Below are 26,182 nucleotides of genomic sequence, written 5' to 3'. Positions count from 1 at the left end.
AGTAAATGAACTTTTCAGAGGAAATCTGCCAGCGTTGCTCATGGATGGAGAGCAGGCGCACAGCCAGCTCTGCACAACGTGAGTCAAAGACACTTTTAAAAATAAATTAACTTACTGAGCGGAAATTACCAGAACTTAATCGTGCACTCCTGTTTCTTTTCCATTCTGAGATATTTCTACGTTTATTCCAACATAGTTAGTGTGGTCTGAACAAATATTGATAAATTTGTGCATGTAGCTATTTTAGAATCATTTTTTCAGCCAGGTCTTTGTTGATTTCAGGTGAATCAGATTGTTTTTTACAATCTGCATCATCATTTATTGATGAAAACAAACATCATTCTGAAGTGAATCCTCCACTCTAGATGTTGTTCTTATTGTTTAATGAAAGTCTCATCAGCCTCTCTCTGTTAATTAAAAATGACAACAAAAAGCACAATATTTTTTCCTCTTCTGCTCTTTTATCTCTGCTGCACCTGCTGTGCCTGTAGAGATGACATCCAAGATGTAGCTAAAAACGTTCAGACTGTTGTTTCGTGGTATTAATGTTCGTACACCGTTTATGAGTACCTTATAATTTTCCTTCTGCTTATCAGTTTAACATGAAGCACCTATAAGCACATTCTCGATTGATGTTCCATCATCATTAGTTTTCAGTTTGTGTTCCGCATCCAGGTTGTAATTATGACTTAAAAATGATCAAATGCTTCTGTGGCTTCATTGCACAACAAAACCGCATTGTTCAGATTACACAGCTTGATCAGATAATCATTCAACTGCATGAGCAGTAATTAGGCTTGGCTGCGGTGCAGAGCTAAAATCAACTCAGTGGAATCTTACCTTCTCAAACAAAAGCAACAGAATCGGCATCAAAAAGGGTCGAGGCGCCGCTTTTCAGCAACCTCCCCGAGGCCCCCGCTCAGGCATGTCAAGACGTGCTTCACACAACAGAAGTGGAATCAAATCTGAAGAGACAAACAAAAGCAACCCACGTATATGAGAGTGGGGAAATCAGGTGCTGATCTGCAGAAGGCTTCAGAATGAGATGGTGAAAGCTCCTGCCTGCAACTTTCTGGTTTTGTTTGTTGCTAACTTTGTCGATTAAAAGTGTTGAAGTTTGTTGAATGTGTGAGGAAAAGTCTGGGTACTGTGAGGTACACTTTGCTTGTGCTTTTGAATTGTATTTTTTTGTGCAATACATAAGACTGCCAACGTTAACGAGTTAGCATATGTGACTAATCTGAATTTTTTAATATTACATAACACATAATAATCAGACTATTTTCTATTTTGACCTAAATATCTTATCTATGGAGCAACAAAAGTTGAACAATTTTCAACTTTTGTTGTGTTGCGTCTTGCACATCTATGTGTAAAAACGTGCTTGGTTTGAGACGGTAAAATATTTTTGGGAAATGTGCACACTGTGGCGGTTTTAAGGGCGGTTTCCCAGGGCGGCATCAGAAAGAGTTGTTCCCTGAACAAGTTTGCCTCTACTTGCATGCATGTGCACTGGAGTAGTTTACCTTCGTTGCTGTTGAGTACTGGGAGACTATATTACCTGCTTCCTGATGCAAAAAAATCTAATATTCCATTTTAATTGGTTGGACAGGAGGGACTTGCACAACTGCATGTAATATGGAAAAATGGTGTTTGAAATCCTTCAGAGATTCAAGTCCATATTGACATATTTGTTCATAATTGACATCTTTTAAGTAAATATGTCAATTTAAGAATGGTTTGTATGTATAATGTGAAGAGACAATGTGAGGGGAAGAAAAGACGTCCTTATACGGATTTCCCTAAAAATTCAAAGGATGCTTCCACCTTTTGTTAAAAGTTTCTGGCTGTGGCTGCCACTCTTCGCTCGCTCAGTGCCTTTAATGAACACCTCATTAGTTGAAAACCTCATTAGTTGTCTAATGACATGGAGCAAATGATCCAGGGAAGAGGCGAAGGCTTTGTTGCATCTTAGTTACAGAAGGTAAGATGCTCCTTCAAAACAGTGGCTTGAAATAATCTTGCATCCTGACCAAAAAATGAAAAGGAATTCCTAGAAAACCTTTTTGAAGCTGTCCTTTTGTCATGCATGTGAAGACGAGGCTTGGTTTGCTCTGTAAGAAGTGGGAACCCGAAAGACAGTCTCAATGCGACGCTTCTCCCTGCTTTCCAGATCTGTGACAAGGAGTGGCACTACTACGTGATCAACGTGGAGTTCCCTGCAGTGACGCTCTTCGTCGATGGCGTGACCTTTGAGCCGTACCTGGTGACGGATGATTGGCCGATTCATTCCTCAAAGATTGACACCCAGCTGACTGTGGGTGCCTGCTGGCAAGGTCAGTCTGCATGTATTTATGGATGAATGTATGTATGTGTACGTACAGGTTTGTTTATGTAACATGGAGCTTTATGCATTAAAGAAGGTGAAATCGGTCGGAGAACGGCTGCTACAGCATGTTGTCAGAGCTGCTGACAGGTGTTTACTGCTCTGTCAGATGTTTTATATGCAGCAGTGTATTTCATCTCAAGGCTGTGTGGGTCTTCTTTTTTTTATTACACAGAATATCAGAATATTTTCCATTTCAATGCAAAAGAAATATCCTTATGCCTTTTTTCATAATCCCATTTGTCATTTAGTGAATTTATAGCGTTTTATTGGTACCTACAACATTCAAATATTGTAAAATAAAATGAGATTAAAAAAATAGAGAAATGACATTTTTTACTTTAGCAACACCATCTTTCATCCCAAAAAGATTGCTAAGAGGCAAATGATCGACAGACAGTCAGACAGATTGAGGGATATTTCGAACATGATAGAAGTATAAAATCACATACATAATTTAAACTTAACAGGCTCGAAAACGAGTAGGAAGAAGTAAGAAATTTATGAACTCCTACCCCATAAACTCATACCATATTTTCAGATGGACCCTCATTATTAAATAAAAAATAAATAAACATATGTTAATTAATTTGACATTTTATCTGGGTTTACATGCATCCATACCAACACACACGCCTCAAACATACACATTTGTGCCAACGCTCACCCATATTTCTATATCCTGTGAAAATGACCTGCTTATATTTCCTTTTAAATTGTACTAAGTTTTGATTTTGTTCTAACTCCGCTTTTAACTTGTTCCATAATTTCACACCATGAATTGAAATACAATTGTCAGATTGCATCTTTTAAAGTTTTGTTGTTCTTCTGGTTGTGTGTAGTATTTCTACTGTCATGCAGACTCCTGGCAGGAAAGTCTTAAATCATTTATCCGTGTTAAAACTGCTTCACCACACCCTCACAGTGAAAAGAGTGCAATTAATATTACAACTGTGCATCCACACAAATGCCGATTCTGTAGACTTACTTGTGTTAGAAAATTACAATAGTTATTTATAACAATAGTTCATAAAAATACCTGGGAAGATTTTTCAGAGTAATTGAGAAATAGCACTTTAGAAAATGGTTTGTAGGTTCAAAATATGAGCTGTTGAAGAACGATTAAGCTGATGTATCAGTGAGCGTAAAAGCAGGACATAGGCTACACTTCGTTGAGACTCTGCTGCTGCTGCAGAACATTTTACTGACGCTCAACGTGAGAAATCCTGCTTACGCTTTTGTGGCGTTGAATTGCTGATGTCTGGCTGTGATTGGTCAGATAGTCATAATCACTAACCATTTCAGACATGAGGACTGAAATTTGGTGAATATCAAATTCACCAAATTTGGTGAATGTCTAGTTACTGAAGCCTTCCTTGATAAATACTACTTGCTGACAATTAAAAGCAGTGTGATATTAAAAGCCAAATGACTCTATAATGAAACAATGAGCTGCAGGTTTTATTAGTTTGTTACATTTTGTCTTTTTTTGGGGGGGGGGGGGGACCTTGATTCACTCTGAAACTGGTGACACACAAATTATATGGTAAGCAGCGACGGCTTTTGAATGCGAGATGTTGGAAATTACATTTGAATCCCAAACAGTGAGAAAGAGCGAGAAAGCAGGAGAGCCTCTGTTAGAATGCATTAGGGGATTAAGATTTCATACCCCGAGGCGACGAATGTTTCCTCTTTGAAGCGGGGTGAATATCAGCAGCAGATTCTGCATGTCATTCCCACCGACGGGAAATTAAAGTAAGTAGTGATTGCGTAGTGGGATGAATGCTGCCATGTTTATTACTTGAGAAATTGCATAAAAAGTGCTTCACAGGGCGGAACGGCACAGGAAAGATCTGTTCGGCAGCTCGTCTAAATAACACTCGAGACTCGTGAGCGTCCTCCAACGCTTCAATCCTAATGTCATTTCGGCTGGTGTTTAAATGTTCTCTCATTCTGCGCCTGATTGCAATTTTCTCTGTCGTCATCATTTTTGCTTCATTGCCTCATCCAGCCCTCTCGAGCTGCCTCTTTCTATGAATCTTTGATTGTGAGAGAAAGCCCTGAAGGAAGGATTAGCAAGAGTGAATGGGGGACAAGTTTTCCAGCTATTACATCCCAATGAAGCCGCTTTAAGCTTCACTAAGCCGCAACTGATAACTTTGCAGGCCATTAGCAAGCAAGATTGCCTTCCAGAGTCTCTCGTTCCTCAGTCCTCTTTTCCTCGCAATCAACAAAATGTGGAATAAAAACAGAAATTCAGACTTTGCTTCCACTGCCCTCTGAGCCAAATAAGTTGCCTGTGGTTGCTTTGCAAGATTAACAAGAAAAGGGTTTGAAGCATTTGTATTTTTTAGTGGAGTGAGGCAGTCGACTTTTTATCGAGCTTGAATAGCAAATAAGTGTATATTTAGTGATCTAACTAGCCGAAGGATGTTCACATTCTTGGTGATTAGATAATGTAGTAGAGAGGACAAAACTGAAGGAAAAGAGTGGAGCCATTACACGCAGGAAGTGGAAAATGTTTTTACATTAAATAAAGTACAGCCTGGTATTCTTTATACATAGTTCAGAAGCAGAAAAGAGCAGCCGATGCAGTGCTGCAATCACCAATCCATTTGAATTTACTTCATAAAATGCCTGTTTCCAACAACACTGGTGTCTTTAAAAGAAAAAGTAAAGATGCTCCAGTCAAATACAATCAAATCTGCTGTAATGGATTCAGTTATAATCCTGCCCAGCTCAGTACTGAGGGACTGACTCTATCTATATTTATTTACCAATAAGCACACCTCCTCTTCTGGACAAATATTTTTAAAAAGTCACCATTTGTATTTATTTCAGACAAAAAGAGCTTCCTGTTGGAAACGTACGCTGCTGTGATTAATATGTTTCTTGATGGCAGACGGCAACAAGTAACCTTCTCACAGTGTGCCGCTCGTCACTCGCTAAATGAAGGAAGAAAGCTTGTAGTTGTGAAAAAGATTGCTCCTTGAAATAAAAACCTTCAAATTTTTTAAACAATATCGAAAACAGAATGAACCGTCCACTTTATTAAAAAAGATCAAAAGTTGAACTCCTGAAATGTTAATAATGAAGTTGTGAGTATTTTCACATGCATAGAGACCAAATAATGCAATATGTCAGTGTATGTGCACAAACAGTAAACACTGTACAAAGATCATAATAACTAATGAAGCACTTTGCCTTGTGCGATCCATGCCGAGCCAAATTTATTTGGTAATTGCACAAGTGAGTGGAACATTATCACTTCATGACCAGAGTCAAGTATCAACACTGAGACTTTTCACTTACCTGAATCGGGTCAAATCTGTGTTTTTTCAGACAAAATGTTAAATTGTTGTTCAGGGAAGATATAAAACATTCACTGACCACTACAGTCCCCTGACTTCACTGATATATCCGTCCTGAAGGACGCTTTATACCACTGTGCTTCTCACCAGGCATCAGTATCAATCAAGATCTTTGGGACCCAAAGGTATAAAACAGTGTTTTTACACTCTTTGGACAGAATCTCAAGGTTAAAAGGATTAACTCATCCAACACAGCAGTTAAATTTTAATGTTGTCTTAGAAAATGATTGAGTTGGTTTTCCTTCTTCTTCAGCTTTTCCCAATATTTTTTCTGGCTTTTTATTAAATACTGTAAATAAGCTGGACATTGTGGTTACAGTTGCTGCTTTCAGGACTTGCGTCAAAAGCGATTCTGTGCCTTGTAAGAGTCCAAGGAGAAGGACGTAAGCTTGGAGGAGAAGCTGCTGTCTGACTTGCTCAGGGCAGTTTTTCTGCGATAGGATCAACTCACACAGGTCCACCTGTGCACACACTCCCGTATGTTTCCCTCTGACCGAGCTGAGGGAAATGCGAGGCCTCCAGCTAAATACAGGTCAGCTGCTCATGACAGAATCCTTGGTATCAGTCTACATTTCCCCAGGCTGTTCTCTGCAGAACATGTGTTGTTCAGGGAGAAGTTTGCAGAAGGAAGTGACTTTGAACCTTGTTCTGCTCCAGAACAACAATATAATTTAGACAGCCTACAAAAGTGTTGAGAAAGCTGCATGTACAAAAATAGGATGTGATACGTTTTGTAGAGAAGCATGAGGCTCAGACAGCTGAGGAAAGGTGGGATTCACACTGAGCAGACCAGCAGTAAAATCTTCTTTTTTAAAAACCCAGCAACTTCTGTCAGGCAGCGTCGTTTTAAAATTCAGCTTGCCCAAAATATTTTAAAGAAGTGCAGAGACATTTAAAGGAGGAAGTTGTAAGTTATAAAATCCATGTTCAATAACTTGTGTGAATAAATTGTTTGCACTCAAGAGGGAGTTTTTTTTTTTTTGACTGTGTTAATTTGAAAGCATTTCCCTGGAGAGTTTTCTGTTTTTGTTGTTTTGGTATGTATTTCGTAGATTAATCAAATAATTTAATCCGAGTAAAAATCTTCTCTATTTAAAAAATCTTCTCTAATTCAGATCATAATAATTCTAACATGTCTACATGTTGGCTTTCTATTTAGATGGTGACTACTTTTCTCATATTTGTGTTTGATATTGAGTTATTCAGCGATTGTGCAGTATACATATTATATAAATATAGTCAGTGATATAAAAAAGCATACACTAACTTACTTTAAGTGAAGATTTCAGCTTGTGTATAGATTTTTTACATTCAAAGTTTGGAGATGAACAGTATTTCTGGCTCATGTTAAATCTGAAGAAGGTTTTGTTTAAGTTTGAATGTGGTGACAATATTTTATAATCTAGACTCTTACTGGTTTATCACTGGAATTGCCCTTTAGGCATCACTCCTAACATTGTTTCTTTGTCGTTGCCTCTCTTTTCCTTCCGTGTTTTTTTTCTTTTTGTGTTTTTTTTCTCATCATCTTATTGTCTCGGTTTCCCATCAGGTGGCGAGGTGGCAACACCGAGGTTCACCCAGTATTTCCACGGCAGCCTCTCGGGTCTGACGATCCGACCAGGCCGCATTGAAACCCAGAAGGTTATCTCCTGCTTGCAGGCCTGCAAAGAAGGCCTTGACATTAACTCCCTCGAAAGCCTTGCTAAGGACATAAAGGTGCATGAAAATACAAAGACACAGTCGCGTTTTCACAAGACACTTCATCCTCCGTTTAGTGTTGTAGGGAAAACTCATCACCTCATTTCTGTTACAGAACTATTACACTGTCACATGTAATCAGCGAAGGCGTGTGTTGAAGCTAATCTGGAATAGATTTGAAGACAAATGCAGTCCATTGCGAACACTTCTGATTAAAGATCAGGGACATTAGTTACATAAAGCAGACAGGAGGTTAGATTTTAAAGTTGTCTTTGTGTGTCCAGTTTCACTTCAACCCGGCCCAGTCGGTGCTGGTGGTGGAAGGAGGGGATGTGGACAGCATCAACATAGCCATGACCAAAGTCTCTTACATCAACTCTCGGCAGTTCCCCACACCAGGCCTCAGGCGGCTGCACATCTCCACGTCTGTACAGTGAGTCCTTATTACTTATTACTTATTGGATGCGTTTCTTACTTTATTGGAAAGATGAAGCACAATTTGGATATTACCTTATCTATTTTCCATAACTGCGTTGTCCTAACTATCTGCTTATTTAAACTGGGATGTTGGTTGCCTGACAATCCACAGTCGACCTGATGTCTCCATCGTTTGCATTTTGAGGCTGTTCCAAAGTGTTTAGACAAGATGTGTGTAGAAGTGGAGTAATTTAAACATAAAGTCATCTAAACCTATTCTAGTGGATTTATTCATCTTTGTAGTGCATATCAAAGTTTAAAATGAAATAGCCACTCAAATAAGAATTGTTTCGTTTATTGTCATGACTCTGAATGTTGTTGCTGTAACTGAGAAATAAAACTGTAGGGATTTTTTTTCACATCATCGCAATGAGTTCTGCTATATTTTTCCACTGCAGCAATAGTAATAACCTCAGTTATTCAAGCACCCAGCATATTGTTATTGCTAGATTAATGCCATTTGGCTTATTTCCTCTGCAACTTCCAGTGTAAAACAGACTCCTGGAGTAGAACTGCACCTTAAAAACAGCCCCGCTGGGGGCTTAGTACTTTTGATTTTACCCCAGACCTTTGGGATTGATCTTCATTTAGGGAGGTTTGGGTTGCTTGCTTCTTGAAAGATCGGTAATTTTAATTAAAATTGATCTGCACATATTTTCTGCCTTAATTGTGACACATTTAAAATGATGCACTTCTGCCCTCAGCTGAAGCAAAACGTATGTTTATGATTGGAAACACTTGTCAGTCAAGATAGTTTTCACATTTTTACCCTAGTTTATAGTATGTAAAGTATACTATAAAGTATATATAGTATTTTAAGGTTTTTAAACTCTAATTTTGACATTTTTACACCATTTATATAATTATAATTTTGATTAATTACTTACATAGGATGTAATGTGTTAAAATTAGCAGCGCAATTTTCAAATTTTTTTCTCACATCTACACTTTCTACAGACTCCTGAAAGAAATCATGATACATATATACATGATACATCCAGTCCTGTACAGCTGCCAACAGTATCCCCATCAAATTGGTCATAAGTTTGTCGATAGTTTTCACCGTTGTTCGAAAGTGCAAAATTAGGATTCACTTCCAGAACAAGGACTTTTTTCAGACACAACTGGGAGATACCTCTGGTGAAAAGATGAGTATGTAACAAAGTGTGAAGGAGATGCAAAAGCCTGGCCGATCAGTTGGGTTTGACTTTGTCTTCAAGCCATTGAACACTCAGTGAGATGGGCAAAAACAAACCATTAGTGTAAAACCAATTAAACCATGAAAGAAAAGCAGATGTAACCTCCAGGAAATAAAACCTGATGGTGTTTGTAGAGAGTATAAACTCTCCTTGTCCTTTCTCCTGTTTGTTGTTGTTATCTGTCTGTTTGTGGCTCTTTTAAATTTGCTTTGAACTCAAGTGATTTTCAACCCAGCAGATCTTCAGGATGATGAGGTCAGTCTCTCAGTCTGCCTCTCCTTTTCAATTTGCACAAGCTGCCACATTTGGATTTCCCCCCTAATATATAAGATAGCAACATTTCTTGGCTGTTGGTTGCAGATGTAATGAGTGTCACACCTATTAAACTGCTTTAATGCATCCAGAGTAATGACTTACTGCCTGAGGTTCTGAATGTTAAACGTAGATTTATCGTTTATCTTATATTTAGAGTCCACTTTCATCCATATCCCATCTGGGGGTTCAGTATCAGTGTTTCTGTCCTTCTCTTGCCTTTACACCCGTGCTCCTCTTTTGTTAAGCTCTAAACGCAGGCCGGGGTCAGCTCAGACACACGTCGTTTGATAAAGTGAGACGAACTTGTGGAACAACAATCGAAGTCGTCTGACTGTGCAACGCCAACCCGCCGCTGTGGAGATAAAGCTGGCAGAGTCCTCCATGTGCTCTCCGCAGACATGTCGAGTCTGCAGCCTGTTATTAAAGAAAGCTGGATTTCTTTTCATTTTTTTAACGTCTGATAGTTCTGTTTTGTCACAGCTTGCAGCAGTTTTTTCCAACTATGTCAGAAATCATAGGCTTTAGGATATGGCCTGTATCGCCTGAGGCTTTGACAAATCGCATCAGTTTTCAGAAACATATCCATACACATAGATATTGTGTAATCTATGGAAATCTATGCTTTGTGGCTGAAATATCACTTTCTTGCACTTCACTGCTGCATTTTCTTTTCAATTTTGCAGTCTTACCTCTGCCTATCCTCACTGGGCTTTTCTGGCATATAGAGTTCATGGACTAGTTCCACATGACCCAGCAAAAATGATTAATATGGTGCTGCTGGGTGAAATGTAAAAAGCAAACAGTATGAAGGAAAACTAACTTTTATTATTATTATTATTATTATTATTATTATTATTATTATTATTATTATTATTATTATATTTTTTAACATTTGAAAACAAAGACATGAATAGTTCCTGTTAATTTCCAACACAAATCTTGTGCTGGTCTTTATAGTGGAATCTAACTCAAAATCAAGATCCAGGAGCAGTAGTGGAATAAAATGAGTTTTATTAATTAGCCCAAAAAATATCAACCATCACTGACAATTTATTTTCCGTTAATACTGTTACAAACATGTTATCATGCAGAGAAGATTTAACAGAAGACATATAATGTTTGTAATTCTGCCCCTTGAAATATATTTTATGAGGTTACAAACACAAGCACCAATGTGTTTTATTGAGATGTTTTGAAGAACATCATTCTGAAGTAAAATCATGCTATAGGTTTTAAGATTTTCTTTTTGTATGAATCAAATTTAAAAAGTCACCTCATTAGTAAACAAAAGTCACTTGTGTACAGTTCAGTGTAAATCCAGATGTTCTGCACTGAGCACACAATTCCCACTGGGGAACATGGTGGTGGCAGCATCATGCTGGGGGGGATGTTACTCTTCAAAATGGGCAGGGAAGATTCTCACCCTGAAATGCAACTCAGACCGAACTATATCCATCAAACGTCTGGGATTAAAAACTTGCTTGAAGATGCAAAAGTCTTGAGACTGAGACAGAAAAATCCCATCCAGCCTTCAGCAGGTCAGAATCACCAGCAGTAATGACAGAGAGCTGGTTAGAAAAAACACTAGAAATATCAGGGAGTATTTCATCAGCATGATAAAAAAAAAAAAACAGCTTACCGATCAAAAAAGCGTGTTTCATACAAAATTAATAGACTTTTAAATAATGCCTTAAGAAATAGTCTATTTGAAGGAAAATTGAGAATCTCTAGTTGAATATAAGAGAAACTGTGTATAAGCTGCCATAAAAGAATAAACTGTCAGCTGCAGAACAAATTTGATGAAGAGGTGAAAATAAAGCATCTTTTGACGTGGTGTAGCATCTCCACACATGTGAATTACATTTATATAGAAAATGTTTTAAATTAGCAAACCAGTCATTATCTGGGATTACCTGGTTATGCACATTTTCATTTCGAAATATTAAAAGAGAAGTCGAAAGTCATTTGCATGTGACTTTCCCAATAACTGTTTTACATAAAAACAAAATGATCCCAGTAAAATTGTAGATCTAAATCCAGTTGAGAATCTATTATTAAAACTTAAAATCTATGTTCACAGCTTCTCTGTCTATTCAAGCTTTTACCACTGAGCCAGTAAGAATGAATAAAGGTCGATCGAGACAGACCCCAAAGCTCTGACAGCTGCAACGGGAGACAAACGTGGTTCTGCAGAGTTTGGACCGCATTTCTGTTTTTGTTTTTTTTTTCATTTGTAAATAATTTAATGCTATGCATAATTGAAAACCTTTGTTCTATTTTGTGTTGTTGACATAAAATCTTGATAATAATACATCGCTGTATCTTAGTTGGTGATAGTTCTATTTCTACAACAAGCATTGTTGTAGAAATAGATATTTTCTGCTTTCTCTATCAGAACATGACAGCAAAGACCGAGTATGGAGCGCGTTATCGGCTCCATGGGAGTCTATAGTTAAGGCTTTAGGTGAAGACATATAAGCCGTGCTGCTGTGTCACCTCCTCTGTCCATCCGTCAGGTGTTTTGGAGAGGACACATGTGTCTCCATCCCGGACATCAAGGCGGTGGTCATGGTGCTGCCACCCAGTGAACCCAGAATCACCATATCAGGATCCAAGCAGCTTGTCAGACCCGCCAGCGACCTCCGCGGCCCGCTGGGCGTGGCGCCCTTCAAAGAGCTTCGGATCACCAGCACGGTGATGAAGGGCGACAGCTTTGGTGGATGTGAGTGGACACACCTCTCATCTTCAACAAGACAGTTTTTATCTGACATCCTACTCATAATTCCAGACCTTATCATTGCAAACCTTTTTTTTTTTCCTACTTGTATGTTAAATAACTTTGTGGCTGTGTGTGCAGTCCGCCGGCCAGGAGTGATGGAGGTGATGCATAACCTGGACTACTGTGATGTGCTTGTAATCGGAGACGAACTGGAACCAGAGAGAGAGAGCCTGGAGATTCAGCACAGTGCTTTACTGGGAAAACACCTCGACGCCACCAACTCCACCTCTGGAATATCAGTATATGGTAGCCCAACTTAACATCACTCATAAAACCCCAACCGTGTCTGTGAGAAATCTTAATATGAGAATCTGGAGGGAACATCTTCTGTTTTAAATCAGTAGGTAAATGGAAATTTCCACAAATCTGAGTGACTGAAACATAGCAAAACGATCAGCTTTACTCTATTAGGTTGAAATCTTCCTAAAACAGATCAATAAATAAAGGTAGATCTGTGCATCTATTTATTTAAAAGTCAAGTAATTTCAAAGGTAGCTGAAAAGAGGCCAAAACCTGGGAAGCAATTTATAGAGATTAAAAATGTGTGAAATGTCTTTCTTATTGTTTAAAAGTCCATAAATTTCAACCTTCTTTTTAGGTCAAATTTAAGGTGACACAAAAAAAAAAAATGATATGAATTTCCTTTTTTAATTTTTTTCAATTTTCAAATAATCCTCAGATTTTGTTTCAAATAGCTACTGACAGTCTGTACAAATGTACAACAATTAATTTTCTGACATAATTCCATCATCTGAATAAACAATTAGCATTTTCATGAGAGCTGCATGTTTTTTGTGGTATTAACACCACCCCACATGAGCTCTGATTTATCCACATTTTTCAGTGTCATTATTGTTCATCCTGAGCAACTCGGTGGCTACGGTCAGCGTCAGAGACGTCAGAGGCAGAAAAATATTTTTAAGTGTCCTCCAGATTTGAGTTGGACATAAATGTGGGGTAGTTTCTGTCAGTGGGTTCGTCTGCCCACAGGTGTGGATTCCATGGCCCACTATGAGCAGGTCCTCAGACAGCTGCGCTACAGGAACTGGAGACCTGCCTCTCTGACGGAGAGAAGGTTCAGACTTACCTGCTCCGAACTCAATGGACGTTACACCAGCAACGAGTTCAACCTGGAGGCAGGTTTTTAATGCCATTCATAGATATTTTCTTTTTTCTCTTTTTTGCACATTAAACTTTGTGCCTTTCTTTGGCCTCGTCGTTGAGAATAATGGCTCTTTGTTCCTGCTTCGTTAGATCAGCGTTCTTCACCACACTGCAGCCGTGGAGCACGTTAATCACATGGCCGCCCCGTCCCAGTACATGAGAGCGGTCCATCGCCCTCTGATGATCCACACTATGAACTCACACATGTCAGGTAACCCACTAATGAAGAAGTGAATTGTTATATTGTTATATCCTTACCTTTTTGAGTGGTTTGAACACATGAATTTCTCCTTTTTCTCATCAAACTTGTTCCCATCTGATAATAATTTGTGCTGAAGCATTTCAAAAGACAGCTCATCCTGTCGAAATGTTAGACATTTAATTTGGCATGCTCCTCACCTCTAAAATGTCACTGGACCCCATAATGAGATCGAGAGAGCTTCAGAAAGAAGGTCAGATCTGATTATGAGTATGGTAGAAGATTTAAAGAGGTCTCAAAAGAATTTGTATTCCAGATTTCCATAGTGTGGAAAAAAATATGTAGAAGTGAAGGACAGTTAATGCAACTGCCCATATGCCCAGGCTACACTCAACAAGCAAGTTCACCCTGAAAGCAGATTGTAAGATACTAACAGAAGTCCTAGAAGGAGCCGGGACCCACAGCAGTCTATGGAGGCACACGTCCGTATAGTCAGTAAGAGACTGAAAACGTTTATGGAAAATGAAGATGCCTGTGGCACTGACAGAATGGAGATAAAACCATGACATGTGGATTCATGTTCGTTGGGCAGATGAGTCTAAAATGTAATTATTTGGACACTGGAACAGAACATGTTGAGCATAAACCAAATGTAGTATACCAGGAAAAAAATGATCAAACCAGCTATGAAACAATGGTACAGCACATGACCATTTTACAATCACAGAACATGAATCCCATGCATCAGAGGATGTTGATCAAATGTAAAACCACCCATAAAAAAATAAGTTGAAGCAGAACTAGACCCTGCAACATGGCAGTGGTCTAAAACATACAAGTAAATCCACCAAGAACTGACTGAAAACTTAGAAAAGGAAAATGTCAGGCTACTGGGGGCAAAGCATGACCCACATATTGAGACCTTTGTCCTCGTGGCGGTGGTCGCAGGTTCGATTCCCAGCCTGGCTACATGTGCCGCATGTCTTCCCCCGACTTCATTACCCTGTTTCCTGTCAAACTACTTTCAAATAAAGGCCACCAGAGCCAAGGAAACCTTTAAAGAAAAGGAAAATGTGAACCGAGCACAGATCATGATCTCAATGAGAGTCAAACACCTCGTCGCTGTAAAAGTGGACTGAAGCAAGTTCAGCCGAATCCCTGAAGTTATTCAGCCAAAGCTGGTGAGTCTTGCTAATAAGAGGAAGGTTGCTCTGATCGTTTTCCTCTGCTGGATAACAGTTTTGTTGATGCCTCTCACAGAACCAGGCTGCTATTATGAATGTATTTCCTTAACAATTTACTTGTAAGCAAAATTTATTATACAAATAGATAATCAAAAATGGTCAATACAGAGGAAGTGGTCCATTGACTCCAGAGAGAAAACTTTCTGACAAGTTGTAGTTCAGTTCACTTTCTGGGTGGACTCGTCAGGTAAACATGAAGTAACCATAAGGAGGGACTGACCTCAGTAGTCGATGATGAATGCAGGTTACCCTCATTACCTAAATGCTTCCTTTGGGCTTTAATAAACTCTCCTGTTTTCAATAAAGTCTCTTATTCTGTCTAGATTGGAGAAAAATTAGCTGTAACCTGCAGAAGACAGTTTTTTAGGTTACCGCTGACTTCTGATTTGCTTGTGACAGTTTTTGCAAGTCCATTTCGGTGCATTGTTACCCTGCCTTCAAGTTGGATTGTAATGATTTGCTTATAAAGCTGGAGTCTTCATGTTGTTGTTAGACCTGTAACCAACGAGACGAATGAGTTAAAATATAAGGTCAATTTATGTTCAGCCAGTTTCCTTTTCTGTGTGCCTTTTTCATCCCGATAAATTGCTGGTGCTCTAATCTCCCAGTCAGGATTGCTGGAGAGGCTGCAACCAATCAAAACGTAAAAGATGTGGCTCACAGCAAGGAAAAAGAAACGAAAAAAGTGAACAGCTGATCTTTCAGCTTCTTGCTCAGTCTTGTGTACACATCCTTTGTGCACTCAAGAGTGATGGTGGCGCTGCACATGATGTATTCACTGAATCAGTTTCCACTGAACCTTGTCGCTCTTATCTCTTATCATAATCCCAAGGCTTGTGCCGCCACCAAGCATGAACAGCTTTTGTGCTTTACATGTCTCCAGCTTTGTCTCTTATTAAAAAAAAACACTTTGAAACTGAAGTGATGCTGCACATGGTCCACGTAGTTTATGATTGTAAACAAGCTTTTCTTTCCTCCGCCAGGTCCAGCGCCCCCTGCGGCCACGGTCGTCATTGTGGTGTGCATCGCCGCCCTGGTGATCATTGTGGTGATCGGGATCTACAGGATCCACGCCACACATCAGGAGAGCTCCAGAGATGAAGAGGATGAAATCAAGGATCCAGAGTCGGACTGGGAAGGCTCTGGCCTCAACATCACTGTCAACCCCATGGAGGTAACCGAGACCGTCTCAAGTCTTCAGCAGGTTTATTTATCTCTGATGCAATGGACACAATTTGTTGTCTAGGACCTGAGAGGACCCCAGGCTCTGGGAGAAGCTGCGAGAGGAGAAGAATGTGAGGAGGAGGATGAAGAAGACGACGCCGAGCTGGTGGGAGGCATGACGATCGTTGAATCAGACAGCAGTGATGAAGACGAAGAGGAGGGGAACAAAGGAAGAGACGAGGTTAACGGGAGGAAGCAGAAGGGGAAACCTGAGTGGGACAGTTCATGTGGAGCATACTAAGCACACACACAGGAATCCGTCTACACAAACACAGTGGCTTTATCTCTCTCAACTGCACACACACACACACACACACACACACACACACGTACACGCACATACACACACACACACACACACACACACACATACACTATGCAGGCATTAACACATGCTTGTCACAGCTACAGCACACACACACACACACACACACACACACACACCACACACACACACACACACACACACACACACACACACACAAAATTGTCTAATATAAATTACAATCTTTTGCTGGAAAAATACACAAATTCTCCCATGTTGTCGTTTTTGAAGTAATATCGCCCTCTTCTGGACAAACATTATACAGTTGGCTGCAGTGCCACAGTGCTGGAAATCATTATCTGAGTCTTTGTCATTATTCCCTCCTCTGGCAGTGAGGCAGAGCATCCATAAACACACAAAATAAGCACGTGTCATTTCACCGTGTGTGTGCGGCTGTGTGTGTGTGCGGCTGTGTGCGTGTGTGTGCATGTGCAGACAAGTCTGAAGTTTTTTCTCATAACACATAAAACTTATCTCTTGTCCCTGAATTTAGTACAGTGTGCAACAGAAAGTATTCATAGTCTAAACTTTTCCAGTCATCTCAACACGTTGCCACCAAACTTCAATGTTTTTAGCTGGGATTTTACGTGATAGACCAACCCAGAGCGACACTTCAAGCCACCTGCAGCCTCTCATGTTTTCTATCAACTTCTATTCGTCCTCCAAAGACCAGCTTATCAGTCTGTGACAAATAAGAGCATCCCGCCAGCATGATGCCACCTCCACCCTGTTTGCATTTCATCCGAAAAGTTCAATGTTGGTCTCATGTGAGCAGAACATCCAGCTCACATGTTTACTGTGTCATCTAGTTGGCTTGTGGCAAAGTGATAATGGGGACTTTTTAAATTCTGTTTCTTTAAACAATGCCTTCCACACACGCAATTTTGATACATTGCAGAAATTGCAAAACTTACGATTAAGTAAATAACATATTCTCAACAAGCACTATACTGATGTGGAAAAAAAAACATTCAGGAAATTTGTCACATATATAATCTTTTGACAGATTCACCCACCTGAGCTTTGATTCTCTGCAGCTCTTCCAACACTACCATGGGCCTCTGAGCTGCAGCTTTGATTAGTGCTCTTCTTCCCAAACCTCTTAGTTTAGGTGAAATTTCCTTTCCTGGTTTATTTGCATCTTTGCATATGCATATCGCATATGTTTAGATGTTTAGATGATGGATTGAACTGCACTTCTTGAAATGGCAGTGTTGCAGTGGATTTCATTTACCTCCACAATGTGATACTTTTCTTTCCCCCTTTCACATTTGTGAACTCGTTTGTCCTGGTTCCTCACATAGAATCCCTTCAAAATGTCTGGTTGTAAAAGGACAAAATGTGGGGCGGGGGGAAAAAAACCTAAGTTTACAAGCTATGAATACTTAAGCAAAGCGCTGTACACGTGTCCTAACATTACTTTTTGTCTTCACGTCTTAACCGCATTGTCTGCAAATCCAATGTATGAATACATGTGTCCAGAGGTTAATATATGCATAAAACCTTTAGATATAGATTATTGAATCTAAATATTCTGTGTGGTGTAACGATGTTGTTGCTCAGTGTTCGTCATCCCTGTCTGCAGCCTCACGCCTCCTTCTTGTGCATGAGCAGTGCTGTGGCTCTGTGGCCCGGGATCTCTCACAACAAAACATTCCTCATTTCTTATATGTTGCATACAGTGACAGCAACAGATTATACGTAGCAGTCATCCCTCCTTTAGTTTTTGCTTGGTTTTTAAAGCCAACTTAATCGTGTTGTTTTTAGCCCAAAAGCTTTCCTGTCTTGAATCGGAAGTCTTTAATCGCATAGTGGTACTTTAATTCAAATCTGAAGGCCAACACTGGCCTGAAGATGAAATGTAAAGAGAAGCTGATTTTAAAAATTGTGATTTCCTGGTTTGGTTAAAGCAATATGTATGTGAGTCTACAACTTACACAGGACTTTCATGATCTTAGGCATCACCGTAATTACCACCCAGCATCACCCTGCAGCAAGGTTGAACTCTGAGAAATAGCGGCAGAAGAGATTTTTATTTTTTTAAGTTTAAATGTAATATGTAAACATAAGTCAGTCTGACTCGGAGGTTCCCTCTCCACCTCCTCATAACCATTTCAGCCTACAGTACCAATCAGAAGTTTACATCCACTCAGCATGAGCATGAATATTATCACTTTTGAATTTAATTTAGGTCTATTCACACACACATATGCACGCACAAACACACGCACTGTTTTATTAGTTTTAATTACGAAGCTGGGTGCACTAATTAGATTTTCTTTTGAACTTTCTCTAATACACACAATGGCAAAATAGATATTTACATGTATGCACGTATTAGGTCAAATGCACCCTAAATATTAGAATAAATGTCTCTTAGCATCTTGCAGTGCAAATAAATCGACCAAACGAATGATACACTCATGCTGATAATGAGTGGATGTAAAAAAACTGACCAGAACTATAAACATTTGTGTGTTGGTGCTTTTCACCCACCCATTAAGACAAAAGCAGTTTATATCTTGTTGCATTTCTATATGGATGCTTGTTTAAAGCAGTATTTCTCAATTCTGGTCCTCACGCCCTTCCTGCCCTGCATAATTCAGGTGTTCCCCTTCTGCCACACACCTGGAAGGAATCTGTGGGTGATTAACAGGCTTCTGCAGTACTTGATGGTCATGAAATCATTTCAATCAGCTGTTCAGGAATAGAGGCACATCTAAAACATGCAGAGCAGGAGGGCCTGAAGACCGGAACTGACGAGCGCTGGGTTAAAGGGAAGAGCCGACGTTTTTCAGAGTTCGCCTTCTCTAAAATGTTTCCATAATCCATATCTGCGTCCTAATAACAGCCCCACGAATCCAGCTTTTAAAATGTGCATTTCGTTTCAAATGAAAGGCGATCCACAGAGCACATTATGCAAACGTTTCCACCGACCGAGCAGACCTGCTTGACCACAGCAAACCCTCCTCTGCAAAATCTGTGGAGCGCCCTTTGAAACTCCCATCCTGAACCTTGAGAGGAAAACTGTTTCTTGTTCTGCAGTCACTGACCCTCCAGCTATGATGAAACCAGAGTCATCCTTAACTGTGATGACTTCACCCTAAGATTCATATTAAGTGTCCAGTATGTAAAGTTAACCTGAGGCTAGATTGGCTGGGAAAAACCACAGCTTGGTTCCCCCTCCTCTCCTGTGATGTATGTGCTCTCTAGCAGACATGTCGCGTGTCCACCTGTCCTTTAAACACCTGTGCTCGTGGTGTCACCATTGTGAAGCAGCTGCCCTGTTTTCTTTATCATAATATGCTTCGTAAACAGAAAGGATAAAGAGGTTCTTTTACATATAAAATTAAACCCTGTAAAAATGTTTAAGACCGTTATTTTATATATCTGTTTCCTTTTCTTTTTGTAAACTAAATAGTTGGGATTTATCTCTATCTGGTGGTCATCCCACAGCTCTCTGTATATTGATCAATAAAGAATTGTTTTAGACTCTACGCGGCTCTGCTTCCTGTTTCTGTGGCGTCCGCGCATGTTCTTTGTTTGGATGCTTTAAGGCTCATAAGCTGCTAGCTCATTTAGCAGGCTTCCTGAAATTCACACCTCGGCGCCGCCTTTCTGGATGTTCCCATTTGTTTTGATGGAAAACTCACGTTGATGCAGGCAATGCCTTTTACATATCTCACAGCATCTATTCCAGCGTTTGGGCCAGTAAAGAATATTCTAACTTTACGTATGCAGTTCCTTTATTTGCTCTTGTCAGAAGTGAACCTATTTCTCTGCCAGGGTAAGACAGACATTAAAGAGAAAATTCTGATTCTATTCTATTCGGTTCTATTAAAGGTTAATAAGTGTGTAGATTTCTTGGTGTCTTTAGTATTAATTCAGAACTGGAAGCTAAAAGCTATTTTTATAGAAAGAGGTACCTTTCAAAGTAGCCTGGGATTACTTTAAAACTATACTGATCTCAAACACAGTGATTTGTATAAAAGCTCGGTTAATACTTTATTTGAAGAGGTGTGCATAAGAATGCGACACTGTCATAAACGTGACATTACACCTGTAATGAACAAGAAGGAGTCTTTACAAATGTCTCCTCAAGCAAAAGTCCAGTAAATAAAAATCTATTTTTAAAAACAGGGAGAATGTTGCATTGCTGTGAGAATGACGGAAATGAAATAGATTTCACTCACAAGCCGATCTGCAGCATCCCAGATATTTGTGGTGAAACACAATCATGGCTGGGATGTGTTGGGTGTATTTCTCATTTCGGTTTGTCCTTATTACTATTCCTCAATGTTCTTACTCGGCCAGACAAATAAAATGTGAATAGTCAGATACTTAAAGGGGCAATGTTGGAAAAATTTTGCTAAAAGGTCAGAAGGGTTAAGGTTATCTCCAATTTCAACATGTTAAATTACGATGTCAATTCTTGTGTTTTTAGTCATATTTGATTTATATAGCATTTTTATAACAACTGAAGCTAACAAAGTTACTTGACTACAAAATGACAGGAAAAATGATTGCTGTTCCTTTAAAAGCCTATGTGCTGATGATTTCCTACGGTTTATAACATAAAGAGATGAGAACGAAGGATGCCAAAAAGAGAACAATCTGCTCTTAGAAAACCTTAATCTTGTGAACAGAGAAGGAAAACCAAAAATGAGACTTTCATTTGGAGGAGGTTCTTCAAGAAAAGATGAAACGAGCCGCAGAAAGAAATGTCCAAGTACAGAAAATCCCATTTCACCTGCTTAACAGCTCAACCAAGTCAATAGCTATTAACTGCATTCTTGGCTCTCTGAGGTCCGTTTCAACATTATTGAACATGCAGTGCTTATCGGTTAAAAAGCCACATTAAGCTACTAATTAGTCGATTGTCTTTCCCCCTCCTTGGGCATGCAGGAAGCGAAGAAATGCACACTCAGCAGAACAGAGAACAGAAAGCAGCGTAGCAAGACTTCATCTGCTGAACAGTCTTCATGGGACTTTAACTTAATGGTCACCTGTCTGATAGTTTCATTATTTTCTGGAGCCCAGACAGAAAATTAATAGAAAGAAAAAAATAATAATAATTCAGCACGTTTTTATTTTACAATCTGGGAAAATTGCATTCACACCAAAATAGATTAACAGATTTTACTTTCCAAGATACATGGAGTGGTTATTGATAGATGGATAATTGATTAAATTAGATAAATACTTAATAGAATGTGGACTTTTTCTCCCAACATTTGGAGAAGGTGTTATTTCAAGACACACATATGTGAGGTCAGACACTGATGTTGGATGGGAAGATCACTCCACTCTTATTCAAGTTCTAGATGATTGTTCTTCTACAAGGCTGAAGGTTTTATAACAAAGTTATTTAATGGTTGAATTAATGCATCTTGGTTCTCTTTTATTCTAGCAGTCTGCTGAAAAATAAAAGTCTAGTACTGTATTAATAATATGTTTTCATTAATACAATAATTAATCATGTAACTGGGACTAATTAGGGACTAAAATGATTTCCATTAGCTTACTAGTGTGGTCTGTTGTCATTTCCTGTGGAGCGTTTCGTTTTCAAAGGTCTTCAAAGAGCCAAAAGCTGAACACAGGAAAATAATGATGCTCCTGTGTGTGTGGGAACCTAAAGTGATTAAGGACAAGCAGCAGACACAACATGGAGGACTGTTTGTTAAAGTGCCTGTGCTTGCTTGAGGTGAGCTTGACATGTTCCTGTTTTAGCGAGAGTCTTGATCCTCCAGCTAGAGGAAGCATCAGATTCTGATAGATTGAAGTCATTTGCATTTGTCCTCCTGAATGTGTTGTATTTACCGCAGCAGGAGCGGCACCAGAAGCTGAGTAACTGTTGACTTACTGACTTTGTTTTGCTGATGCTAAATGAACATCAGCAAACAAAAGGCAGACAAATTTGCAACCCCGTGTTCCGTCCCTTAGCATGAACACAAGATTAAATCTCACTGAGACAAAATTAAAAATGCTGTAGCGGTCTGAACCCCCCCCCCGGCGAACCGCCAGGCCCATTCCCATCTTCCTGCTGGTCAAACTGGCTGAGGTACTGACTTTGCATAATGATGAGCGTCTTAGAAAGGGGTTCTTAAAATGACATGTCGCTTCGTCTGTGGTCATTGTTTGCAAGCAGAAGTGGGTTGAAAGAAAAAAGGCGAGGAAGCATTTCAATGTCACTTGGCTTTTATTCACATTTCATACTTCTAATTGATTCCACTAAACTCTTGAAATGGTCCCATTCTCCTCATTCCAACCAATAAAAACAGAAGATAAGACCATAACCATCGCAAATAATAATCATCATCATCATCATCATAATAAAAGCAGCATTGAAGTAACAAGTTTGAGTTTCCGTCTCCCTTCATCGTCAGCATCGTTTGAACAAAATCAACCTGAATGTCACAAACACACAGCTAGCTTGTGATAAATAAACCCTGTCCATCCTTTCATCATCGGATGGAAAAGGTTTTATACTGAACAACACAAATAAAGTTGAAAAAGTGACTCAAGCCATTTTCAAGGAAGTAGAAATCCATTGGTCTTGTGGTTGTGGGCTGGTCGTCTACATTCTGTGCGGATCCAGCAGCACACCTGCTGAGTCTCTACAGCCAGGTCCCTAGGTCCTGCTACAGCCTCTCCTATAGATCCAGTCAAACTCTGGTCTCCTAGGAAGTGACAGCAGTGGCGTGGAGAGCTGACACACACGCTGCTTGCTACCAAGTGAGCTACAGCGGGGCGCTACAAACAACAGCCGGCGTCTCTTTGCGCCATGCAGGCACAGGCCTGAAGACGCATCTCTACGACCGATGGCTTCCACCGAAATAACTTTGGTTGTGATGTGACATTGTTGTAAATGAGTTAGTGTCACACGAGGAATGATTTTCAAAGAAACCAAAGACTAGCTTAACCAAAACAAAAGGCAGATTTCTTCGAACTGAGTGAGAAATGAAGCCCCTTTCAGACATGATTCTGAAGGTAAAGTTGTGATGGAAAAGTCAAATTTACCTCAACACTTGGATCTTCTGTCTTATTTCATAGTATTTCTCCCACAGCTGTGTGGTGTTGTATTGTGAATTAAATTCAGTGAGAAAAAGATTCAGTGAATTTTTTTCTTACTGCTATTTTTTTTCATAAGTTAAAACCCCCTAACGGTTATGAAAACACCTCTGGATAACAGGTAAACGATCAGGGGATGATAATACATCACTTGATTTAGCTTAAAAAACATCCTGATTAACTTCTATGAAACAGAAGCAATCACTCGAACTTTGCCTAAGTTTTATTCAGTAATTTAGAGATTATAGGATGCTAAAACAAAAATACCCTTGTGTTTGTATTGTGCATGAATGCATTTTTTAAAAAAAGCAAATTTTTGAAATCTGTGGACTTAAATGTTTTTCACATGATGGACAGAGCGCAGCATGTAACATAGAGATGTTGTTTATGTGAAGTGTACGCTTTGTGAAAAAAAGAAACTTGGACAAAGAGTCCCTTTTGAATTTTCAACCAACTTCAAACACATTTATCTAACCAACAAGTACAGAAGGAAATTAAACCGAGGTAAATAGGCTGCCAAGACCAGCTTGTAAATGCTGCAAGATGGCATAACCTACATGCCCTTAAAGACGATGATTTATATCATTTTAAAGATGGAATTAAGTAAAAAAAAAAAAGAAGAAGAAAAAGAATATTTATGTGGGGAACTATGAACACGTTTCATTTTAGTTTTAACTCATAATAGACGAACATAGGTCAGGTTCTTTCTGAGTCAAACTTTTCACAATCCTGCAAATTAAACATCATATCTGTTTAATGTAAAAATATCTAATATATCAATCAAAAATTCAACTAAAGACTAATTGAAAAGTTGCCAATTGTGAGAAAGTTCTGGTTTTATAATTTAATGTCTCATGCTGAGGAGTCGATCAAGAATGTTTTACTTTAGTGTCAAAAAGAAGGATTGAGAAGAGTGCGACAAACAGCATTAAATGTTTGAAAAGGGCTTCATTCTCTTCAAATAAGGATGTATAATAAGGATCAGTACACACACCTCCTAGATGTGTGCTGATGTAATCTGTCTGCAGTGTGAGCTGATGGGCAGGCCTGGGGTCAGTCACATAAATACGACATCAGTGCTAAAAATCCTTTTGGACATTTCTGATTCTGCCGCCGGCCGCCTGTGCCAGTGTGGATTATGAACAGACATCAGCTGCAATGATATGGTCAGTGAGTGAATGTCAGAAAGGCCTCCATGGATGGGATTAGTGTGCTTACTTTCTCCTGTTTTTTTTTTTTTCTTCTTTTCATTACTATTCTCACCACTAGATGGCGATGTTTGCTTTTGTCACCTAACAGCGCTGTGCCATCAGAGGATGGGCTTCCTGTCTGGATGAAAGAGACACTGATGTGACGCTGTCATCAATAATTTATTTCAAGTCTAAAACCCCAAAAAAAGCAGCCTAAAATTGAAAAAAAAGAAAGAAGAAGCTGGTGTGGTCCGATTGTTGGAAAGCCTGAATTCCCTCTCCTCCTCCCCCAGTTCATCTGCCTTCGTCCTTATCCGTCCTTGTACGGATTCATGAGAGCTGCGGTGCTCCAGTGTGGACGTTCCTCAATCAGTCATCCCCTCTGTGCGACCTCAAGTTCACCCTTTCATCGTCCATCTGCAGAATCTCTGGTGGCCTGCTCTGTGTCCTTGTTGTCCCAGTTGGATCTGCCGGTGTCAGTCACTGGTACTGGAGGTAATTTTTGAGGGACTGGGGCAGAGGGAGGCTCTCAATTTCCTTGAGCCGCTCCCGACCCAAAGCCAGGCGGGCCGCACGTCGACACAGGTCCATGAGCGGCAGGGGCTCGGCTGAGGAGAGCGGAGAACAGAAAGGGTTAGAGAAGCGACGTCAAATTGTCTTTTCAAATATGATGATTATTTACATGAATTACTTAATAACATGTTGCTAATGACTCCTGAGCTTATGCACAACTGGATCATTAGTGCACCACATTGAAAACCAAAGCAGACCTATGTGTTTTATTTGCCCCTCACATGATCACTGCCACTTCAGAGGAATTGTTAGTGAGACAACAGATGCTACAGGCTGCAGCACAACATTAACAGAGGAGACAGGATGCTGAATCATAAAAAACTGGCTGAAATATGGTCCAGTATGCAGATACATATAAAAATGATTCACTCCTCGTGAAGGATTTTATACTTTGTCAGTCAGAGAGTAAATAACATTTTTTCGGGACCAACACAAGTAGTTGATTATGGTAAAGTGGAAGGAAATGGTCAAAGTTCTGAAAATAGTTAAAGTGTAAATATTTTAAATATTTTCTTGGGTTTTCAGTGCAAATTTTGACATTTTCAGAAACCTGAAGATAAAAAAAAAGCAAAGCTGGGGGGAAAAAAAAAATCAAACACCTCGCAGTTATAACTGTGTCAAAAGGTAACCACACAGAAATATTTACTCCAAGACGTTGAACACAAAGGCATTTGGATTGCAAAACTGGATTGTGTTGGTTTATCGTGTGAAATCCCTACAAAATAAATAAACTCTGAATCTAATGTGACACAAATAGAAAAAGCTCAAGGATTTGATTATTTTTGTAAAGTGATATAATGACGGTCCTACAAATGGGTATATTTATGTAAATAAGTGGAAAGCAGATGATAGCCATGATCCAAATCTGAGAGCTGACGACATTTCTTGGCCATTTAAGATGCTTAAAGGTCTAAAGTAGATTTTGAGAGTTGAAAAAAGAGTTTTGCTAATAATCACTTTAATTTAG

General features: G+C 39.4%; 2 protein-coding genes across 4 annotated transcripts in view; one reads left to right on the top strand and one right to left on the bottom strand.

Annotated features, from left to right (window-relative positions):
* Positions 1-19,878, top strand: part of clstn2a (calsyntenin 2a) — a 137,368-nt gene extending 117,490 nt beyond the window's left edge. Inside the window, exons 10-18 of the mRNA XM_055033227.1 lie at positions 2,174-2,336; positions 7,307-7,473; positions 7,740-7,888; positions 11,963-12,168; positions 12,304-12,471; positions 13,216-13,361; positions 13,480-13,600; positions 15,816-16,006; positions 16,079-19,878. Of these exons, the coding sequence (XP_054889202.1) occupies positions 2,174-2,336; positions 7,307-7,473; positions 7,740-7,888; positions 11,963-12,168; positions 12,304-12,471; positions 13,216-13,361; positions 13,480-13,600; positions 15,816-16,006; positions 16,079-16,297 (1,530 nt within the window). The 3' untranslated portion in view covers positions 16,298-19,878. The remainder of the gene's footprint in view (positions 1-2,173; positions 2,337-7,306; positions 7,474-7,739; positions 7,889-11,962; positions 12,169-12,303; positions 12,472-13,215; positions 13,362-13,479; positions 13,601-15,815; positions 16,007-16,078) is intronic.
* Positions 19,879-22,561: 2,683 nt separating this feature from the next.
* The window catches only part of LOC129361735 (SPRY domain-containing SOCS box protein 4-like), a 66,477-nt gene continuing 62,856 nt past the window's right edge, over positions 22,562-26,182 (bottom strand). For all 3 annotated transcript variants that reach the window (XM_055032773.1, XM_055032775.1, XM_055032774.1), the window contains one exon: positions 22,562-25,250. In XM_055032773.1, coding sequence (XP_054888748.1) covers positions 25,123-25,250 — 128 coding nt within the window. In that variant the 3' untranslated portion in view covers positions 22,562-25,122. The remainder of the gene's footprint in view (positions 25,251-26,182) is intronic.

Source organism: Poeciliopsis prolifica, unplaced genomic scaffold (genome assembly GCF_027474105.1).
Source record: "Poeciliopsis prolifica strain line A6 unplaced genomic scaffold, Auburn_PproV2 SCAFFOLD008, whole genome shotgun sequence".
In the NCBI taxonomy this organism is placed as follows: domain Eukaryota; kingdom Metazoa; phylum Chordata; class Actinopteri; order Cyprinodontiformes; family Poeciliidae; genus Poeciliopsis; species Poeciliopsis prolifica.
The sequence above is the reverse complement of the archived record's forward strand: the minus strand, read 5'-3'. Positions and strand labels throughout refer to the sequence as shown.